A 23,162-nucleotide genomic window follows, 5' to 3' on the forward strand; every position below is an offset into this window, starting at 1 on the left:
GAGTCCTTTATTATAATGGTTGCCAACTTCCTATATTTTCGTTTCCTTTACAATGTATTTCCATAGAGCAAGAGTCAGCAGACTTCAGTCTCATAGGATCTAGGTTGGTTTTCACTAGAACCCAGGTCACCAGCTGGAACTCAGGAAGAGGAACATAGGAGAGTGGGGAGGTACTGTTCTGAACAGGTTTCAGTAGTTGAACTAGATCTCACATTTACATGTTTTTCTCCCTTTCACAATTTAGGAGGGGAAAAGGCTACCAACCCATTCCAGTACTGCAAAAATACCCCATCTGCCTTCTGCCCACCTTTCCCTAAAGGAAGTTTAGAAGAGGCAAAATATTTGCTTGTAGCATCCCTTCCATACCTGTTGGGACTTAACTGTTATCATGAAAACATGCTAGGACAAAATAAACATCTTGACAAAAAGTACCACCCCTGGTTAAAAATCTTTCCCTTAATCACACTTAAAAGGCAACATAGCCAAAGGCTACAGCAAATACAGTGGTACCTTGGTTTAAGAACAGTCCTGTTTACGAACGATTCCGTTAACTCCACAAAACCGGTAGTCTCCCGGTTTGCGAACTTTATCTCGGTCTAAGAGCAGAGTCCAAACAGTGGAAGGGCACTGGTGGTGGTAGGCTTCATTAGGGAAAGCACAACTTGGTTTAAGAACGGTTTCAGTTTAAGAATGGACTTCCAGAACGGACTAAGTTCGTAAACAGAGGTACAGTGGTGCCCCGCAAGACGAATGCCTCGCAAGACGGAAAAACCCGCTAGACAAAAGGGTTATCCGTTTTTTAGTTGCTTCGCAAGACGAATTTCCCTATGGGCTTGCTTCACAAGACGAAACGTCTTGCTAGTCTTGCGATTCCCCCCCCCGCTTCCCCCCCTTTTTTAAGCCGCTAATAGCCTTTTAGCAGCCAAGCCGCTAATAGGGTTGCTTCGCAAGACGAAAAAACCGCTAGATGAAGAGAATCGCGGAACGGATTCTTTTCGTCTTGCGAGGCACCACTGCACAGGGGTATAAATCTTCTGATTAAAGACCCATTTACTCAATGTTCAGAAACAGGACACAACAGCGTCAAATCCTGATGCATAATGCATCCCTCCTACATGAAATGCAAACACCTAGCTAAAGGCAGTCTTTTGTTTTAGGTGAATTTCACCGGAGGTATTAAAAATACACTCTAATGCAAGGACGTTTCATTTTCTGTGAAAACCTAAAGGTCCATTAATCAGAGCTTAGTGCAAATGGCATAAAACTTAATAGTCCAAAAATATCCGTTCGAGGACCAAAACTGAATGGAGCTCTTCTGTACTCAAAATCCACTTTCGATTAATCCAAGTCTTCATTTCACCAATGGGGTATCAAGTATCACTGCCGATCCACTTCATATCAGAGATCTGCCGACAATCCAGATCTACATTGTTCTTTTTGCTCTAAAGCACTCCACTGCAGCACAGCTTCCTCTCCACTTGCAACTTTATATGCCATTTTTTAACTTTGACATAAGTAGCACTTACATGATCAGGTTTTGCAAAAAGCCCTCATGAAGATGTTCTTCCTTAAATACTAAAGGTATCTCAAATGAAGGAATCTTTGGCAAATGTTCTTCTATAGCTTCTCAGTGTAGCATTCAGAGCTAAGAAAGAAGGGCATGGTAGATTTCAATTTATCTTTTAATTTATTGTGAAACACAAAGAGGAAAATATTTTAAGTCTGTAGAGAATTAGACCTAGAGTAAATATTGAAACCTCGAAGTTACATGCAGCTGGATGTTATTACAATGTTTATTCGAGACAAATAAACTTGTAAACTATTAATACAAATGCTGAGATTTTTACATGAAAATATCCAGGTTCTTTTGATTCCACACACATTTTCTATGCAACTCAAACAGTGAGATACAATTGTTTTGTCATTCAGTTTTTATACAATAGAAACATTTTAAACAAGTTACAGTCGGATATGGGCAAGATTGCCAATGCTAGAAAGGACTAAAATTCCAATAGCCTCTACAGTTAATTGCTATTCCATGACAAACCAAGTTTTGTGAAATTTTATTCAAACCAACAAGTTGCAGTACAATAATTAGGGGCATACATTTGGAGTAACAAGAACGCAAAACTGTTTCAATATTTTTCAGTTTCTTCACACATCAAACTTTGGAGTCAGTGCATTATCAATACTCCCAATTTGCAAAAACAATGAAATTGGGTGTTCTGCTTCTCTGGTATAGGGAAAAAGCCAAGCTCAATTAATGGTGTAGAAAGTGTATTTTAGCTACAGAAGTATGCATTAAAAAAATGACTGCAAGAATTGGTTCACTAAATTTATTTTTAAAATCATAAAACATCTTACAAAAGAGCATTACATTCTGCACACTGCTTTGAATGGATGCCAGGGATAGGTAAGTGAACTACCAGTACTCTTCTCCCTCTTCAAAACAAAAAAGGTATAAAGCAGATGGTTCACACGTGACAGAAAAAACATTACAGTTTACAACCAACATAGAACAAAAATAAAATCCACCTTCTCTGCTGCTGTTTCAAAATACCAATGTTAGTTTTGCAAGCCACCCCACTCCCACCCACCTATATGTAGAGAACTAAAAACATTACATCTGGTGACAGCAAAAAAAATTCACTACACCTCAAATGCAGAACACCTATGAAGCAGAGGAATGTTGGCTTTTTAAACAGAAGCAGATTTAAGAAAAAAAAAAGATGCAGGACTCCTTCAGTTCTTCACTAGTCTTAGAAAAACTTTCCAGAATACTGCTTCACACTATAAAAAAGAAAAAATATCTTGCATTAGAATCCTTCAACATCTGCATACTGCTTCACACTATAAGGAAAAAGAAAAAAAAAAGGCATGTATTAGAATGGTTGAACAAACAACTTGAATCAATATTTGCAAATACATTTTACACAATTATAAATATTAGACAATACATACTGGTTAAAATTTTACAGTTTGTAATTAGTAGCTATCTACTTTCAAAAAGACAAGTTACACATTGCAAAATGCTCACTAGACAGCTGATGTTAGAGGAAATAAAGCAAGTACAACCTAGAGCTGTTATACATGGCAGAAAAGGAAGCAATGCCAGTGAGGTGTGAAATGCTGCATTAAACAGCACCAATAGTTTTCAACTTGTCCTGTAGAGGCATGGTCTGTGCCATATGGCAGACTGCGATTTGTTGTCGATTTGGTTATCTAAAAACAACAAAATCACTAGTCTTCCACACAGAACTAGACCAACATCCACTGAAATCTTCTATATTTTCTACAGGCTCTATGTAATAGATTACAAGTAGGTTTTTTGCAGCAGTTTTCACCAGAGAAATGAGGACTGCTTGGTTAAGGTCACTTCCAGCAAGATTAGTTTTGAGGGTGTCTTCATAGAGTAAGAATGGAAAACAGAAGAGAAAGGCATACTACGAAGTGCAGAAGTTAGTATACACTACCAGCGTAAAGGTGTTTTTTGTTTTTAAAAATAGCTTTCTTTAAAAAGGCATACCATACAAGAGACAAAGTTCAGTAATGATTTACACATTTAGTTTACAGCTGCAGTTCTATGCAACTTGCCTGTTTTGCAGTAAATACTGTGCATTTTGAATCTGGTCCTGTGTGCCTGTGATAGTTATTATCCGATCTTCCGAGCCCTCTAAGGGTTCATCAATTTTGATTGAAGCTCCTGATTCATGGCGTATCTGTTTGATCCTCTGGCCTCCTTTTCCAATAATGGAACCAGCCAGCTAGAAAAAAAAGTGAGGGTTTTTTTTACCAACAGCTAGTAATTGCAACATTACAACATACAAAATTATTACCAGAGTACAAAAACATACCATTACACAATACGACAATTTATTAGGCAGCACTCCTGGATAGTATGTTCAATAACAAGTTGGGGAGGAAATTTTAGCTCATTTCCTTCAAAGCAGAATACAAGCTTAACATATAACCCTGAAGATAACAGTAAGTCTAACATACTGCACAAAGATTAAAAAACCGTATGTCGCAAGATTTGAAAATATTTTAACTACAGGGAATATACTTACATCTTTGGGTATTGTTACTTGTGTTGTAATTATGGGTCCACCAAGATCACCGTAAGAGCCACGACCCCCTGCATAAGAATAGTCTGATTTAAAACGTATGCATCTTGCTCTTTTAATGACTGAACAGTAAATTGTATATAGTACACATGCATTAAAACTTACCATATCCTGATCCACCCTCGAACTAGCAAAAAGGAAACAAAAAGAAAAAGTCTTAGCAGCTTTTCATGTAACATGGAAGCTAACGAAAGTATTCTAAACAGCTGATATCTTTATCTGTATCTATATCTATCTATCTCCTGCCAACCTAGCAGTTCGAAAGCACGCAAAAGTGCAAGTAGATAAATAGGCACCGCTCCAGCGGGAAGGTTTCCGTGCGCTGCTCTGGTTTGCCAGAAGCGGCTTAGTCATGCTGGCCACATGACCCGGAAGCTGTACACCGGCTCCGTCGGCCAATAAAGCGAGATGAGCGCTGCAACCCCAGTCGGTCACAACTGGACCTAATGGTCAGGGGTCCCTTTACCTTTATATATATCTATATAGCTCTACCTATATATAACTGGACCTCTGCCATAAAACCATAGGTAAAATCTGTGCATTTCTGGATTTCAAGGGCCTTTCACCACCAAAGCACCAGCATTGTGGAACTCCTTCCCCAATGAATCTAGGTATCTCAACAATCTCAAAATACAGTGGTACCTCTGGTTACGAACTTAATTTGTTCCAGAGGTCTGTTCTTAACCTGAAACCAATCTTAACATGAGGTACCACTTTAGCTAATGGGGCCTCCCGCTGCTGCATGATTTCTGTTCTCATCCTGAGGTTAGCGGAGTTTGTAACCCAAGGTACCACACTGTACTTTCCAATGGAGAACACCAAATCAGTAACTGATCAGGCGTATTTTATGCAGCATGATTCATGCAAAGTCAGCAATAACAATTCTAGTGGAAATGTTTAGATTCCAATACCAGATAATGACTAAACTATATAGCCCTCAATAATAGTCTATTACCCCTATTTAACATTCTGACAACCTTGTACAAAAAAGCCAGGCAGTAATGCTAATTACATTCCCATCAACACTCAAAACATTCTCAGTTCTCGTCAGAGGTAGGTTACAAATTCAGCTCCGCTAATTTAACATGTGATGGAATGCCTTCCTGGTGCACTGGCAAGCTCTCCCTCTGTTCCCACCCAGCTCAAGCAGCCTATGCATACACATGGGTATGCATACATTCATCATGGCAGTGTGCGCACACAGGTTTTTAAATTTTTTAAACATTTTCAGTTAAGGCCTATCAAACAACATATTAAGAGAAAAAAACATTTTGGAATCTTTCAGGTCTTCAGTTGCCAACTTAGAGGCACACACATTTCAGGAGACATTAAGGAACTCAAATCACTGCTTCAGGTATTTTAATGTTTCATTCATCCCATATTACTTAACTATACAAACAATATGTTGTAACATTTCTGGGATTGAAAGAGTATATGAGAAGGAATTCCACAGTACAAATTAAGCAGTAGGTGGGAAATTTTGCATCATCCATACTTAAGGCAACTGTTTCCTTTGCCTCTACAAGTATTTGAGTTTAATCTAAACATATCCATTTCAACTACAAGCTTCTAGGAGAAGATGTAGGAGAAAGTTGTTGCTAAAAGTATTACTTGCTTAAAATCTAGCAAACCCCCAAATGGAAGCTTTTAGCAATGGCAGTTTGTGCTCAAAACCAGTTCCTTATTGCCTCTCTCCTACCATCAAGAACACCAATCAAAGCAGGCTTTTTAATTAGTGTACTCACCATTTCTGGCGTTTCTATGTCATCGCAAGCATTGACATGACATTGCATCATCTTGCCAAAGAGAAGAAAGAAGAAATACATTTGAAACAAGTTACTTGGGACTTTATAGACTCATAAATCATAAAGCTTATGTGCCTGTAAACTTATGTGATACAGACTGCATAAACCAGTTTGCATGTTAGAATATATGCAAAACAAGCTTGATAGGTGACAATTTAAGGCAATTTCCATATGCACTACTTATATTATTCTGCAGCCAAGTGCAGCTCTTAAGCAACGTGAGTGAAGTCCATATGCAAGCAGAATTGACTTCAATCAGATGCAGAGAATGCTCCTTTTTCCATACCTTCCCCATGCAGACCACCCCATTCTGTTACAAAGGTTGAGAATCCCTAGAGATTTGGTGGGGGTGCAGGGAAAATCCAATTGTGTGAGAAGTGTGCAGTGGCCACCACTTATGCATAATTTACTTACACAATTGTGACCTTGGGCAGTCAAAAAAGAAATAAAAGAAGGGCAGGGAAAACTCACTGCTTACCAGCCTCTGGGAAGGATGTTCAAGGGTTATGGGATGCCGCCAGGGCCTTGCACAGCCTTCCCAGAGCTCAGAAAGCAAGGCAGAGGCCAGGCCTGCTCTGGACAAGTTTGGATGATTGCGCAGGGTGAGGGAGTAGTTCTGGGGGTTTCCTGGGTTTACGTGATTTTGCCTTTGCATATGGACACCAGGAGCTGAACCCTCATGTAAGTGGCAGGCCCTGTACACACGCAATATTGGATACTGCTCTTATTTTTTCAATTACCTACATAAATCCTCTCACAATGCCCCGAATAAAGTAACATAAAATAAATAAGCCTGACTTGGTTCAATGTATCAAACAGTTATTACATGTTTTAAGTTAAAATACAGTTTGGGGTTTGGTTTAATTTGTACTATATTACTATGTATTTTAACTATATTAAAATTTATACTGTCTATATTATATTAATTATATATTATATAATTATATTATATTAAAATTCATTTGCTTCTGAGTCACTCAATGAACTTGTGTTATGGGCAGTTACTGAGTTCATTTCCCCTCTGGTAATTCCTAAGAAAGTGTAAATTCTGATTTAGGCATGCAGGAAAGCAAGCATTCTGTACACAGTAAATTAGGCTGAAATCTTGTATACGCTAAGAGCCTTGCAGCGCAGTTCTATACCTGCCCACCTAGATATAATCCTACTGAAGTCAATGGGTCTTTTTCCCCGGTAACTGGTAGCAGTAAAATATAACTTTATATTCCTTTCATACTGCAAACATAAAATACTATGGAACTACAGCCCTACATGAATCTGACTTAAATAACTTGGTCAAAGTACATTTCTTCCTCATCAGACCTGTTACTCATTTTGAAAAAGATGACCCACAATTAGAATCATGTTCCTAACCCTGAAGATTAAGATCCTGTAAGTCAGAGCTTTCCAAACTTCTCATGCTGGCCACACACTTTTTAGACATGCATCATTTCGTGACATAGTAATTCAGTTTTACTAGGAAACTGGAGGTTAAACTAACCCCTTTCCAGCCCCAGGAAAGCCTACAGACTGCAGCCAACACATTAACCTGTCGTGACACAGTTTCAAAAGCTCTGTTCTAAGTACACAAGTGCCAGTGAAGAGAAAAACTTGAACTACAATACTATTAAAGTCTCCAAATACTCAAGATTCATGAACACTTTCTTAAAGAAAACTGAAAATTAATTGTGAAAGGTAAAATTGTAAAAGGGCATTGATATCCCAAGTCATACATAAAACAATGCTTTCAAGATACCCAATTACCGAAAAACTGTATTCGGCGTTCTATTGAACATAACTTACCATTCCATCGTAGCGATCGCCAGGTCTGCCCCTTCGGTCATAAGACATAAGATCCCTTAAGAAAGCAAATGATATAATTTAGAGTGTTGACAATTGAAAGTCTCACATAAAGACATTGTCAAATACATAAATAAGCAATTTGACTAATATTATGTCACAGAAATTCATGTTTTATAAATCCATCCATCCCACTTAAAACAAACATAAAAACCAGTTCCATTTATCAACTACTATGTTCTCCCTCAAGCACAAACCTTACTCTAAGCGGCTGTTAGCTGAACTGCTCTATAAAAGCACTCGGAATCATTACAATGTTGACGTACCCGCCTCTGGGAGGAGGAGGGGGAGGAAGAGGAAGATTGCGAGCTCTGCTGCCACCTCTACCACCACGGCCTGGAGGAGGGGGAGGAGGTCCTCTGCGAGGGCTCATGTCATCATAATCTCTTCGTGGAGGCATTGGACGACCACGACCTGGAGGCATTCGATCAAAGCCTCCTCTGCCACGCATTGGAAATCCCACAGGACGCCCCCTTCTGTCATCAAACATCATTGTAAATCCACCATAGTCGTACGTTTCATCATAAAAGTTTGGATCATAAGGCTGTGCACGTCCTTTGATTGGTGACTAATATGAAAAAAGGAAAACAACTTTAGTCTTCTGAACATTTCCCACAATTATATTTTAACACATATATTAAAAGACTACCAATTATTGAAGTTACATGTATAGCTTATTTCAAGCAAAAAATGCAACTATCTTTGCACAAAAAAGGCGTGGGGGTATGAAAACAAATTACTGTAAAGATTAAATTACCTCTGATATAAGATCCAATATTATTTTGATGCATTCCACAACTCTATCAGGCTTTCCACCAATTAGCACCACTCTGTCGGAAGAATGTGGACAGCATTCTTGGAAAAGCTTAATGGTGGTCTGAGTGTTCTGCCAAGAAAATTTTAAGTAAAAAATTATTTAGAATCCACTCTAACCAATAAGAAAGCTGAAAACTATTTAACATAGTTTGTTTTTGAGATTTGTATGCTGAACAAGTAGCGGCACAAAAAATACAAACAGGAAGCTAAGAAAACTCCATTCTCAAAATGCACTCTCATGGCTTGTACATACAAACCATATAATTACACTAGTTATGGTTCACCTACTTTTCACTGTTTGATATCTTTAAAATTCAACAATACAGGAATGATTTATGGTCCCACCCCTATTGAGTTTCCTTCCTTCCTCCCCAATTCAAAATAGAAATTTGTAAAATGCATTTAAAAGCAGAACTGATGTTTTTTTCACATGCTTGGTTCCACAACTTACATCCAACCCAAATGAGGGGCTACACATGTCACATACTCCCTCCAAAGATTATTCCTTAAATTTAACCATTTATGATATATTAACTGCATTAAAGCTTGATTTCTGGGCTTAAATTTGGTCTGGGAAAAAAATTTATTGCCAGAAGAGCACCAACAAATTATTATTATAAGCTTCTGTCAGCTGACATATCTAACCAACCAAGTAAAGTTTCCAAGCTGCCACACATTACTGTGGTCCAGTCAAGAGGGTATTAGAGCCTGTACAATCCTTCTTTAGCAGGCATTCAAACCATTGGTACATTAGCCAAAGTCAGTAGACAAACACTCCTGGCTACCAACTCCACCTGATATAGGAGGCCTGGACATAGTAACACTTCCAATTGCGTGTCTGCTCTTTTAAGTGTAACACAACCACATCACAAAGCAGTTTTCCTGAACTACTTCTGGGGCTACCAACAAATCCTGTTCTTCTAAATTGGACATTTTAATGACATCATGCTAAGCATAGTTGTACCTTGGTTCTCAAACGGAATCTGTTCAGGAAGTCCTTTCAACTTCCGAAAATGTTCAAAAACCAACGTACAGCTTCCGATCGGCTGTAGGAGCTTCCTGCACTCAACTGGAAGCCACAGAAGCTGTGTCAGACGTTTGGCTTCCAAAAAAGGTTTGCAAACTGGAACACTCACTTCCAGGTTTGCAGTGTTCGGGAACCAAAATGTTCAAACAACAAGGCGTTCGAAAACCAAGGTACAACTGTATTACTATTTACTAAGTAATACTAGCATGCTACATTATGCTAAGTGATTCAAGGAATATTGCCACAAATGCTTCAGAATAAATTGAGCTGGACCATCATGAATCCGCTCCAAAATCCAAGATGAACTTTTTCAGCAGTTTTAGTTAGGACAAACCCCGGCAGAAGTCCACAAGAGCCAATGACGAGAAGTACATTAATGTCCCAACGAAATAGAAGGAACCATTGCAAAAAAACTCTAACTCAGGGTTGAAATAAAGTGTGGTTATATTTTTAATATTCTCAATAACCTCAAAGCGTGCAAGACATTCAACAGGGCCACATTAAATTTCTCTCCTACAAAGATGCAGAAAGAAGATGAAGCCAAAGAAGTCCCAGCACCAAACCCTGGTCTTTAAATGTCTAAGTAATTGAGTGCTCAGCCACCACAGCTAGCAAATGGTTTGACTTTAAGTATTTAATTAATTGGGGATCAAGCGAGCTTCTGCAACACTGGTCTTACTATTGCCTCTAAGAGTAGATGAAACAATGTCCTTTATTAATAAAATGAGTAAAAGAAAGTCTTCACAATGAGTCTAAAGGTTCAAAATTTTCCAGTGAAAGATCGCCAGGCTGCAAAAGCACTTCAACAGTCATAAAAAGGTCTGCTGAAGAAAACTGTGCAGACACAATTGTGGCAGACCTACTTGCTTTTATCATCAACTTTAAACACATTCGTAAGTTGTATACAAGTCATGTTTATGGTGGTAGCTTGGGTTAAGAACTTAATTCGTTCTGGAGGTCCGTTCTTAACCTGAAACTGTTCTTAATCTTTAGGGCCACTTTAGCTAATGGGGCCTCCCGCCATCAACACACAATTTCTGTTCTCATCCTGAAGCAAAATTCTTAACCCGAGGTACTATTTCTGGGTTAGCAGAGTTTGTAGCCTGAAGCTTCTGTAACCTGAAGCCGAGGTACCACTGTAGTTGGATTTGCCCGAGTATTCCCCCATGAGTGCTCAAATCAAAGACAGACTTTTTAGCCTCGGAACCCTAATTTATAGAGAGGCCTGCACTCCAGAAACTGAGTGAATCTCTAAGGAGCTATTTTGTCAGCAGCCCAAGTTGGTTCCTTATACCAGGAGTGAAATGTGATTAACAAAGACCACTGTGAAGTGTTTGACAATTATTAGGCTATGTTTTCACTCTATAGATTTCGTATTCCATTTTTACACTTAGTGACGCTACTACACAGGCTCAGATTTTGGTGAACCTCCAACTACGGTGTACAAATTATGTGGAAACCACCACCTTTGCAGTAACTGCTAAGAAATTGTTTCTCTAGAATCTCTGGAGTACAAGTTCCATCAGGGGATCAGGCACCCACAAACAAACCTTTTGCGCTAGCCATTTCAGCTGTACAATGAGAAACAGCTTCAGATACTACAGAAGTATTAGAAACTGTCACCAATTTTAGTAACCAAAGTTAAAACCAGAATAAAATTGATCTCTTTCTCTACACTTTCTTTTACTCAAAGGAAACTCTGTGTTTGTAAATTAATCACATATTTGGGTTTGTAATTCTTTAGCAGCACAAGATGAATAAATTCTAGTAAGGTTGAGGCATTCTTGCCACCCAATGACTAGTAACAACTATGAACTGAACATCATCTTCAAGAAAGTGATTGTTTTTAAGGTAACTATGCTTATATCAAAAGACAAAAATTATGTTACCTCTCTGAGTTCTTTGATTTTAGCACCCTTGACACCAATAATTCCTCCAGCCAAACTCTGGTGAATCAACAGCCTTAACTCGCAGTCGAAGTCACTTCCCTTGTAATGTTGATACTATAGACATATTCAGGGTGAAGAATGAGAAAAGTAGTAAGATGTTTGCTTGAATAAGTACCCATTTACTACCCAGTACAGTACCATACTGTTACTTTTTCTGATTTCCAACTTCCAGTACCTATCACCCACTAAATCCAGACATCATTCTCCAAACAGTTTATATATTACGATTTAAATGTTAAAGTAGTACCATTATCCAAGAGTTCAGGGGCCTGATTTTACTCTAACACAAGTTTATGCAGTCCAGCCAGCTGCTTTTAAAAATCTAAAAGGTGTTTCAAACACAGCTGTGATATTGTAGTGGGGGCGGGGCGGGGCGGGGGTTCCTAATATTCCAAGTAGAAAATCTCACTGGAAGGAGTGCATATGTAAGTAGACCAGCCTAAAATACTTTCCGATTGCCATTCTTAGCGGGTTTTATTTAAGTCAAGGAATATTCAGCATATAGGAGAAATAAAATCAACCCCTACTATCAAGGTCTATGACCACACACAGTGACCTTGCTATTGATAATGCACCCCAAGAAAATAAGGGGCCACAGCTCAGTGATAGAATTTGTATATAAAAAGCTCCCAGGTTCAAGCCTTGGCATCTTCAGAAAGGGCTGGCAAAGTCCCCTCTTAAACTTTGGAGAGCTGCTATCAGTGTAGGCAAGGTGATGATGATGATTTATTATTATTAACTGAATATATATACCACCCTATACCCAGAGATGACAAGGCGGTTCACACAATAAAATCAAAATACAAAACAATACTGAGTTATATGGACCTATGGCCTGCCTCAGTACATTAAAATTTCAAACTTAATTTTATTTGGTGTGTTATACACAACCAACTCTTGCTGACACTCCAACTGGGATACATATCTGTATTTTAAATAGAGGGCAAGTTAGCGACAGAAAACAAGAGCATTTGAAGCTCGCCATTCAGATGTATACACCCAAATACACTTACCTCTTCCAAAGTAGGGATAATTTTCTTCAAGATTTCTCCAATTGTTTCGATATCTGCACTTATACTCAGTATGCTGTCAAATAGCATTAAGCATCAGGTGTCACAAATAAGATAGGGGGAAAGGTAAAGTAAGTTGTGTATTCATAATTTTATGTGTTATAAGTCAACTTTACAGAGCTGAACTTACGAGTTAATATTCCCCACTTAAGTAAACCTTTTACTGAAGATACAGCACATGCACCTTTGTTTATGCCCAATAATATAAACGATACAAGTTTAAAATAAGGTTTTGGAGATAAGAGAATGAGTTTCTTGGAAGGAGTCAGATTAAGTGGACAAGAAATTAACGAAGAACTGAAAGCAGGAGTGAATACTCATGTTCCCCGCCACCACTAATTTAGGATACCCTCACTATTACATTGTTAAACTGGCACACCTTCTCATAGGAAACATGGGAATATGCAAGTGGTGAACATTATATTTGGAATAGGGTTATGAGACCAGTTAGAAATTAGGTTACTAATGGGCTCTGCAAGAAAACGAATACAAATGCAAGACAAAAAAGACAACACAAATGAGAAGTGAAGGAGAGTGAACCAGGAGTTAGCATTTCATCAGAAAAAATTATGAACAGGCAATGCTGGGGGAGCAAGGTGGACCACAAAGACAGAGCAGAGCGAGAGACTATTTTGAAACAATCTGATTTACAATGCAGCAAATATACAACAATTGAAGCTGTGCTCCTTCCATTGAAATAAAATTAGTGGATTGTTGGGTGGGCAACTCACGTAAAAGTTCAGTGACAAAAAAGACTTAATGGGGAAAATAAGACAGAAAACTTAAAAAAAACAATACACCGTCTACGGGGATACTATTTAATTATATAAAAGGCAGGTAATAATATACATTTCTCTCTTTCTAATCAGGCAGTGAGGCATAAACTGTTGGGACATACCGCTCGGGGCCACTGCTGTCTGGGACTGAAACACTGGCATTGTACTGCATTGGTCATTGGCGTTCGTGGATGTTGGCATTGGGCATGGGCATTCAATCAGAAGTTGTCAAGTAAGGCACCCGTTTGGCAACGAGCACATTTTTGGGCATAGCCAACCAGGGTTTTCACATGGGCGTTCAGGGGCGGATGGGCCAACGTCATGGTGGGCAACGCAGGGGCATGTCGATCCAGTACATGGGCAACGGAGAGATATATGGCCAAAAAAACAAGGAGAGGGAAGAGGGGGAAAAGCAATAAATTTTAATTTAATACAAACTATACTCATTACTCTCAATGAAACAAGCTTAAGTTGTTCTGAAGACTAACACAATAACGGATAGCTACATTGACTGTGGCTTAACAGTTATGGACCGTAAAAATGAGTTACTTGGCCTAAACTACTTTTAACATTAGAAGTTGCAGTAGCAGGCTGGCTCGTGAGGGTAGACACAAAATCTGTAGAGATTCAGATTACTGAAATCCTGGGAAAATTGGGAAAGCCACTAATCCATGAATTATATGTATGGAATCTAGATTTAGGCAGGTGAATTTTTAAGTACACTAGCTTCAGAAAGGTCAGTTAATGCACATGTGATTACTACCCAAGTTCATTCTTATACCTCAGATCTAGTAACCAAAGTTGACAGTTATAACATTCTGCAGGCGTTTTACAATATAATGAAAATATCAAACACAATGTGAAATGATATCGTGCCAAATATTTCATTAAATACCAATATCACACTTTCAAAAACTGAAGACTATGCACAATATAAAAAATTGCTTTTTACAAAGCATAGCGTTTAACTATTGAGACTTAATACTGAAAGTGTCTATTCACAGGAGTCAACCCACTATAAAAAGGTAGGTATATTTACTGTGATGTTCATGAAAAATTCATTCCAGATTAAATGCAGCTAAACGGTTCTGTACATAGCATCATGCCAGTCTGAACACTTCTCTCCTGAAGAGATAGACTGTTTAAGCAAAGTTAATTCTATAGCTGGATAAAGAATGGCCATCCAGGTTTGAATTATTTTAATTGGAAGCTTAAGCTCTCTGGTATTGCAAGCCAAAGCAATGAAATACAATTTAGTTTAATGCTTTGTAAAATAAGGGACAGGAATTTTTCCATATGAATTATTATTGTGTTTTAATTATATGAATGGAATATCCTGACACTTAAGATTTTTTTAAAAATCAATACAAGTGGCTTGTACTAGACACCTATTTAAAATTTTCACAATAGCTATGCAAATTAGTTTAACTTGTAAATACTCACGTCTGTACGAAGTGCCTTAATGTTTTTGCCACCTTTGCCAATCACTGCTCCAGCATTCTATAAAAAAAAGCCAAAATTGAAATTGATTTTCACAAATACAATTATGATAATAAGGCTGTGATTAGACATGGAAGCTGACACTAACACTCATTTTAGTAAACCTCTCAGATTTTTAAAAGTGGATATGGCAAATAAATCCAACCTAAACACAGAGCTTTAAGTTATTATAGCAAACATAAGAGACTTGCCTTTGGTTTCCTGATAAAAAATAAATTCAAACAATTAATGCAGATTTGCTCAAATTTAAATACTAATGATATGTTTTAATACGGTACAAGTTATGACAGAATATTGTAATGCTTAACTAGGAACCAGCTTTCAACCCTATAAATGAGCTGCCGTTTCCCAAAATTCAGAAAAGCAGATATGTCATACAGCTTAATCTTTTCTTTAAAAAAATGTCAGGTCCTTCTTAAAATCAGGTTTATTGTCTCACATGGCAGAAACATTTTGCTGTTTCTCCAAACAGAAATCTGTTAAGAGTTCTGTGATATAACCCCTGGTATGCTTAAACTGATTATCAGGTATTCTCTTTATTCTGAACACTATTCATCCTCAACTGTGGATAGTAAAATTATTACAACAAAATACCACATACTCAATAACTTTTCTTGCAATTATGTAACAGAACATACTTTGCTCTGAAGCAGAATGCGTAGTTCCACCATCTCATCCGTGTTCCTTGATCTTTTGAAGGCCTGTTCCTCTTCAATATCTTCAGCTGGACGTTTGCCTAATATTTTAGAAAACAGAGAGGATTAACAATCCAAATTTTTAGCTTCTACAAGCTGTAGGGCACAAGTCATTTTATTAAATGGAATAAGGAGTCTTTTAAATGTGGGGATCTCAAAGTTTAAGCCAAGGCTATTTAGGTATAAACAATTACTATCCTAACAGCATTAATAAAAGTAACTTTGGCAAATCCATATTGTTCAGTACTATTTTTAGCTTTAATGAACAGCCAGACAGTAAGTGCAATAGAAGAGACAACAAAGCAACCTTATTGTCCATTTCTACTGAAAGCTCTAAAAAACCTAACTATAAGTCTGTATGTTTGTGAAGTTAGCTTTAGTCACATTAACAGTAACAATACCAATTAGCATCTAACCCATCAAAATGCTTATATTGGGATTATCAATTATGGAATGTAAAAAGCTCACTATGGTTACCATTTTAAGTACACCAAGTTTTTTTCATCATTTATGCAATAATTTTAAGTATCTACACTGGAAATGCATTCAGTCCATACAACATTTGGAAATCAAAACCCCCAGGCGATTCAAATGCCCTCAGAAATCTGAGCGATCCACATGTTAAAATGACCAATGAATAGGACCTGGTTGCAGCATCTAATTTAGGTTTTTATTAAACCAACATCCATTGTCTACGGTGGCTGCAGTGCAGATTGTAAACGAGATTTTTATTCACAGATATTCCATACAGTTACTACTTTCACATATAAGAGCTGTAATTTCTGATTACATACAAGATAGCTTACCATTAGTTTCTGTATTAGTGAAGGTCTCTTCTTGCTGTTCAGTCTCCATTATTTTTAGCCTCGCAGATACTACCTGTCAAATAAAAATAATAAAAATAAATAAAACCCCATAAGTGCTTAGTAGAGAGCAGCCAACTCTGCAGCTTGCTAAAGAAATGAAGTGACATTTGGTTTCCAGCACTTACCAATATTATATAGCTTCGCCAAGCAAACCTTAAACGTTCTGGGCGGGATCAAAGATCAGCCAGCCTATGAAAAGCAACATACAGCCATTTTGGTCTTGTTCATTATTTTACAGTTCAGTATTCCAGAATACAGAAAAAAATGAAACATATCAAATGTCTGTCCAACAATGCCTCTTTTCTCCTAAGTTAATCTCTCTGAAGAATTGTATAAGAGTACATACTATATCAAATATATTTATTTGCAGCCCAGTTATGAATTGCATCTCATGCAAAATCTTGACTTCACTCTAGTTTTACAGGAAAAAAACACTAATGCCCGTTCACTTTTCTTACTGAAGCCAAGTTCTCTCAGTTTCAGGAACTAAAGAAATTCCTCTGAATTATTTCCCAGATCTGATTAGTTTTCTCAGCTAATTAATACCACCTTTAAATTTTTTGCTAGTTGCAACTTCTATCCTAGAAAACTTCAGAACTTATTTCCACATGAAAAACATGCCCTTTATTGAATTTTTTGAAAGGTGCTATTTCTTCTTAAAGCAACGCAACAGTGAATACAGCTCAATATAAGCCAGGGACTCCTATCCCAAAGTGAAAGAAACTGAATTCATTTTCATGGCACTGCAACTGATGAATAATTGCAACAGTGATAAACTGCAGAAAATAGTTGCGACCGTTGGGAAGAAGTGGCTTTGCTTCCATAAATTAGATATTGCTTTTAAAAAAAAAAAAAAAAAAAAAAAAAAAAAAAAAAAAAACCTCACTGCACCTTGGTTTACTATTTCATCTTTGTGTTTGGTGCAAGTCATTTGATTTGAGGAAAACAAGATAAACTCCAACACATACAAGCGCAATATACAAACGGATTTCGGGATCTACCATAACGTAGAGTTCAATTAAAGCGATTTAACGGTGTTAGCAAGAGGGAAGGAGCTATTGTACCAAGTAGGCAGTACCAAGCAAGAACACGACGTATGAACACGGGCTCTAGGTGGGGAGCAGGGGGGTGGAAGGTGTCACAAGCCCCTCATAAACAGCTTTCAACAAAAAGGATCGCCCCGTTCTCCTCCCCGTCGCGCTGCGGACAAGGCGGCCCACAGCACAAGACACTCAAGTACTTCCGTTAGGGACCCCGAGGCTTCAGGAGGGCCCAATTTTAACCGCAACAACCCTCGCCACAACCCGTCAAAATAAAGCTAACAAACCCCCAATAAACGGGTCGCGCGGGGGGGAGAAGGAAGGTTCCCTCTAGTTGCATAAGCTTGATCTGCCTTTACTGGAGAGCAACGCGACTAAAAATGGCGGCTCTCAAGAGCAGCTTCGGCTGTAATGGCGACCACGAGCTGCTAGGAGGAGCCGGGAGCGGAAGGAGTAACGCCACGCGGCGGCGGCGGCCCCGAGCGAAGGGCCCACCCGCCCGACGGGCAAGAGCACACAAAAGAGGCCCGGCGCCGCCTCGCTCCGGGTTCGCCGGCGGGAAAAGCCTACAGGGAGCGCCGGGGCTGCTGGGCTCCGCCAGGGGGAAGGAAACGCCTCCCCGCCGCCTCTCCACCCACCGCGGCCGCCATGATTTCTGCAGCAGCAGCAGCAGCCGCTGCAAAACCCGGGGAGCTTTGTTTCCTCGCGCCGCCTCCTTTTCCCCGGGCGGCTGCGGACGCCGTGGCGCTGAGCGGGCGGCGCCACGTAGCGCAACGGCCGAAACGGCCTTCCTCCCCCCCCCCTTGGCCGCCATAAGCGGGGCCTCCTGTCGCCCCTCCCCCACAGGCCCCTCACCCGCCCCTCAGGCACAAGCGCCCCGAAAACCTCCTAGGCCCGACGCGGCGGAGACCCAGCATACGGAAATATTTAGAAACACACACACAAACCGCGCCACCGCCGCAAACGGAAAATCTCTGAGGGGGAAAAAGGCCCTTACCGCGCAGCGCACTAACTCCGCCGTATCCGTCGCTAAGGAGTGCGAGAGAAAAGAGCCGAAAGCAGCCGTAGCGCGCGCACACACTCACACAAGCCACGGCCGCCCGCTTATTGGCTCGCCGGCCCAGCCGCCGCACCCTTATTGGCTGACGGCGCCGCCCTTCTCGAAGCGAGGCACGCTGTGCCGTCGGGGCCCGCCCTCCGTGGCGGCTGCCGCGGCGGCGCCAACCTCGCAAACGGGGTTCTGGGCCGGCCGGGCGCCTGAGGCGTCATCCTCTTATCCCCCGGCCTGTTTCCATTTTCCACATACTTGCTTGGTACTTACATTTAAGATATATATATATATATTACAAAACAAAAACCGCAAGAACCAAAGCGATCAGTCCGAATCTCGTTACGGAAATGACAAGGGGGCGAAGGGCTTCAAGGAGAACGGAACTGATCCGAGGTCGCGCGCGCGTGAGGGGAAAAGGGAGCGAGAGAGACGGAGCGAAACAAAATGGCGCCGGCGCAAACTCCGTCTCGTCCTCCCGCCGGGTAGCCGGCGGGGCGGACTTCTCGCGAGCCTGGGAAGTTCGCTTTGGCGCTTAAAACAAAAGCGGGGGAGGGCGGAGGGCTCCCGAGGGCCCGCGTGTGGCGGCAGGACGCGAGTCGAGCGCTTCTCACGTACGTCGCGGGATGGCGGGGGAAAGGGGCAGCCTTGGGTTTCTCGTCTCCCGTTGCTCTCGGGTCCCGGGGAGTCCGGGGAACGGGAGGAGAGAGAGCGCCGCAATGAGAGGATGACCCACCCATGGGCTAAGCTTTCTTAATAATAATAATAATAATAATAATAAATAATAAATAATAAATAATAAATAATTATTAAATAGCTGAGCTTAGGAAACAAAAAGAGTTGCGCGGTCATTAAATGTTCGCTGGTTGGAAGTAGTGCAGTCTTAATCCGTTTATGGAAATGTTGGCTGTGGGGAATCCGTATCGCAGTCTGATTGCAAAGGCCACGAGGTTTGAGAACCTCCCCTGTCATAATATTTAGCCCATTCTCGCAAATTTGTTAATAAAAAGGAACTAAAGAGGGAAAACAACCACCGCCTTTCCTTAACTTGCCTTCCAGATGATTTGTGGAACAACAGCCTGCAAAAAACAACTCCACCAGCCTTTAATTGTCTGAGGGCAACTTTCACCTCATGTGCTTAATTTCTGCAATCCAGACTGCTGTGGGAGGCAAAAAAGAGGTGTTTTTTTTTTAAAAAAAGTTAGAAAACCTCTACTTTCTAATACAATGCTAAGAAGGGTTTTCAAATCAACAAAATGTTTTCATCATTTAGACAATTTTTATGTCCCCACCCCAATTTTCTATTGCTTTGGTTCCTTTAAAATTTTGGTTGTGCGCGTTTTCATTCCATGGTTCAGTTATTTGCATAAGATTTGCACATGTGCACAGGGTGGCCTGGTCATTCACACATCATTTATCTAGCTGTGGTTTTAGTTAAGTGACTGCATCTACTTCAAAGTAAATGCTTTGTGGATTGATTTCTCTAATTCTTCACAGTCTTGCTGATAGGGCCGAACCCCTTAATTCAGTTGGGGTTACATCGGAATATATTTAGGATAGAACTATACATATTCAGATGGTTTTATAAACCCTGCTCTTCTTTCTGTCTTTTGCTTCTTCGTTTTCTATCCCTTGCTTTTTCATTCCCTCTCTGTTCTGCAGTGCTGGATTATGACAGTGGCCAACCAACTATCTCTGTTGTCTAGAATTAGCATTGGGTGTTGGAGAAGTATAGTTCTGCACTAAAGGAGTAAATTCTAAGGAAAGTATGCATAGGGTTGGGCTGTTAGACACTTCCTCAGAGACACTAGTCCAGTAAATGTAGTAATCATATGATAGTTTTTTTTTGGGGGGGGGATACTTTTAGCTGCTCAGTTGCTGACCTACAAACAACTTACTTTCGCTAAATGAACAGGTAGAGCTGGCAAATTACTTGGCTAGCTTACCAGATAGTTGCGATTGGTTAAATTTTGCTGCATGAGTTTCCACAGGCAATAGGTTGTTTAAACAGACATTTAGTAAAAACTTAACAAAGTCAGCAAACCTATTTTGTTTCATTCCAGGGCATTAACAGTTTTCCTTTCACCTCAAAAGAAAATGGCTGCATCAGGTCTGGCAGCAAGAGTGGAAACTTGGCTTTCATCTACATGGCATGTGAAGGTTCCTGCACCATGGCTAGAAGCATGTATTGATTGGATTCAACAAGAAAATGGCAGTGGCAGTTTGGCTCAGGCTTCTATTAACAAGCAAGTTTTTGAACAGTGGCTTCTTACAGATCTCCGAGATCTCGAATACCCAGTTCTGCCTGACTGCATTTCAAACAATCCAAAGGGAGAATTGAACAGCTTTTATTCCATACAGATTGATTCACTTGTTGATGTGAGTCAGCCTGCCTATTCCCAACTGCAAAAGATAAGAAAGAAAAATACTGTAAATGAGGAAATAACTGCTAATACACAGGGAACATTGAGGCCCTGGGAAGCAAAGCCTACTCGAATGCTGATGCTGCAATTGACAGATGGCATACATGACATTCAAGGCATGGAATACCAGCCTATTCCTGTTCTCCATAGCAATCTTCCTCCAGGGACAAAGGTTATGATACAGGGGAAAGTTGCATATCGCTTAGGTGTTCTTTTGCTTAAACCAGAAAATGTAAGATTGCTGGGGGGTGAAGTGGATAGCCTTGTGGAAGAAAACTCTGAAGAAAGAGTTCTTGCTAGGCTTATTAGAGAAGAAGACAGAAATCCTAATGCTGAGAAACCAAATGCTGCTGAATGTGACATTTCAATACCTGTTGATGAAGTGGGCCCTTCTGATGAAGAGCTGCTGGCAAGTCTTGGGGGAAATGAAGAATTAATGATAAATGAGGCCCCTTTTGAAAGTAGATGCTGCACCCGAAGTACCAGATTAAATTCCACCACATCTCTGCTTCCCACTACTGAAAGCTGTTTGCAGCAAGACCCTGCAGCGTTCATTGCAGAAAATGAAGAACAAAGTGTTCCAGTTCTGGGAAACATGGAAGGAGATTTCTATGAGTTTCCATTGGAGGATGATTTACTTTTAGAAGAAGAGATCATGCAAGAACAGATACAGGTTCTGAATAGAAGCCCTAGCATAAATAGTGCTGGGGAATCTGGCGAAACAATAATGTGTGATATACATGAAGAAAGCACAGGAGATTTTTTAATGAAACATAATGCCCAGAGAACCAAAAACATGGAAGGCCGTTTTGGAAATATGATGGTACAAGGGAAAAACAATGAAAAGCCCTCCAATAATTCTAACAATAGGCTAACAGACATTAATGTAGAACTTGAACAATATCCTCAACCTGAACAGACTTGCAGAATACAAAAGAAGTGCCACAAAGTTGATTTAAATGCCCTTCCCTTCACATATTTATCAGTTTTATTAAGTAACAAGCCCAAGGCTATTACAACTCTGAAAATTAGAGCATTTATAGTAACTCTTACCAGAAATCTGACAAGCAGTGGTGGCTTTTCAAGTTTATCAGCAAAAATATCTGATGGTACAGCTTATTTAGAAGTTGATTTTGCTGATGAGATTCTAACAAGCTTGATCGGGTTTTCAGCACCTGAAATGAAACAACTAAAGAAAGATCCTATCCTAGGCCCTAGAATTAAGGAAGGTTTACAGAATTGCCAACGAGCACTAATAGACCTCTGTTGTTTGATGACCATCAAATTTATCCCTTCTCAGACAAAAGCAACAGTAATAGTTTTGCAAGACATTAATGCAAATGATTTCAATAATTTAAAAGAACGCCTAAATACATGCTGCATTTAAGTAAAACTCTTGTTTGCGATCCCATAAAGTTGTTAAATCACAAATCATATTTAGTTATTAGGTGAAATGGCGTTTTGTGGGCGCTTGAATTCAGAAAAAATCAGTGGGATAGTAGGAAAATATTTGAGTACTGCAGCGTGTTTTCATTGGTACTTGTCTATTTTAACAAAGGTTTGTGCTGGTTTTTTTCAAAAATACTTTCTCATGCTATCAGGAAAAAACAAGAGTTATAGCCAGTGATAAGAGTGTGAAGCGATATTCAGCTATGCCCTCACCCCACATCTGCCCTGGAGGGTCCTTCAACATTCTGGAGTGGATTTAGGTGGGACGGGGAATCACTCAAAATTGCTTACCTCCTATTCTATTGATGAGAACCTGACTATCGGCTAAGCAACACTGTTGGACATAACTGAAGGTTTTGGAAATACTGTAAATGAAAATCCAGTATTACCGGAGCGCATTTCTAAGACTTTATAAGCTTTCTGAAAATAAATTGATGCTTAAACTGTTGTGATGGGCAAGTCAGAATTGTTCAATTTGCAATGTGTTTTTCTGCTACTTTTAAGGTATTTGTGCATCATGTCATTTCTATCTTACTCATTTTGAAAAACCTGAAATAAAACTATTTGTAAGCCTAGTGGACCAATGTCTTGAGCTGAAACACAAAAGACAACCAAGCTAGCCTGGAACAGAGGACTAGGCTCCTGTGCCTTTAATTTCAGTGGGTATTATTTGCACAACAATCTGCACCTATAGAAATTCCCTTTTCTACACAACTA

The 23,162-nt window shown here is 39.7% G+C and overlaps 2 protein-coding genes across 7 annotated transcripts; one reads left to right on the forward strand and one right to left on the reverse strand.

Annotated features, from left to right (window-relative positions):
• Window positions 1-1,775: 1,775 nt before the first annotated feature.
• On the reverse strand, window positions 1,776-18,981 carry HNRNPK (heterogeneous nuclear ribonucleoprotein K). Of its 5 annotated transcripts, none has more exons than XM_028749606.2 (16): window positions 18,847-18,981; window positions 16,611-16,674; window positions 16,426-16,498; window positions 15,563-15,660; window positions 14,868-14,924; window positions 13,547-13,590; window positions 12,592-12,664; window positions 11,519-11,632; window positions 8,544-8,672; window positions 8,053-8,354; window positions 7,730-7,784; window positions 5,870-5,920; window positions 4,230-4,251; window positions 4,068-4,150; window positions 3,595-3,764; window positions 1,776-2,850 (listed from the first exon to the last, which is right to left on the reverse strand). In XM_028749606.2, the coding sequence occupies exons 3-16, from the start codon at window positions 16,472-16,474 to the stop codon at window positions 2,817-2,819; spliced, it is 1,281 nt and encodes a 426-aa protein (XP_028605439.1). In that variant the 5' UTR covers window positions 16,475-16,498; window positions 16,611-16,674; window positions 18,847-18,981; the 3' UTR covers window positions 1,776-2,816. The 5 variants fall into 5 exon arrangements, with proteins under 5 accessions (XP_028605439.1, XP_028605444.1, XP_028605438.1 ...); XM_028749611.2 differs by lacking the exon at window positions 18,847-18,981 and adding an exon at window positions 18,523-18,657 and having other exon boundaries at window positions 1,776-2,790; XM_028749605.2 differs by lacking the exon at window positions 18,847-18,981 and adding an exon at window positions 18,523-18,657.
• RMI1 (RecQ mediated genome instability 1) lies at window positions 18,709-23,020 on the forward strand. Of its 2 annotated transcripts, none has more exons than XM_028749604.2 (2): window positions 18,709-18,838; window positions 20,637-23,020. In XM_028749604.2, the coding sequence occupies exon 2, from the start codon at window positions 20,671-20,673 to the stop codon at window positions 22,381-22,383; it is 1,713 nt and encodes a 570-aa protein (XP_028605437.2). In that variant the 5' UTR covers window positions 18,709-18,838; window positions 20,637-20,670; the 3' UTR covers window positions 22,384-23,020. The 2 variants fall into 2 exon arrangements, with proteins under 2 accessions (XP_028605437.2, XP_028605436.2); XM_028749603.2 differs by lacking the exon at window positions 18,709-18,838 and adding an exon at window positions 19,028-19,187.
• The last annotated feature ends 142 nt before the right edge of the window (window positions 23,021-23,162 follow it).

The sequence above is a fragment of the Podarcis muralis genome, chromosome 11 (genome assembly GCF_964188315.1).
Source record: "Podarcis muralis chromosome 11, rPodMur119.hap1.1, whole genome shotgun sequence".
Lineage (NCBI taxonomy): Eukaryota > Metazoa > Chordata > Lepidosauria > Squamata > Lacertidae > Podarcis > Podarcis muralis.

Coding starts and splice junctions, on each gene's coding strand:
- HNRNPK (XM_028749606.2), bottom strand. CDS start 16,474: ATGGAGACTGAACAGCAAGAAGAGACCTTCACTAATACAGAAACTAAT. Junction 8,673..11,518: donor AAATCAAAGAACTCAGAGAG/GTAACATAATTT, acceptor TTTTCTTGGCAG/AACACTCAGACCACCATTAA. Junction 3,765..4,067: donor AAGTAACAATACCCAAAGAT/GTAAGTATATTC, acceptor TTTTTTTTCTAG/CTGGCTGGTTCCATTATTGG.
- RMI1 (XM_028749604.2), top strand. CDS start 20,671: ATGGCTGCATCAGGTCTGGCAGCAAGAGTGGAAACTTGGCTTTCATCT.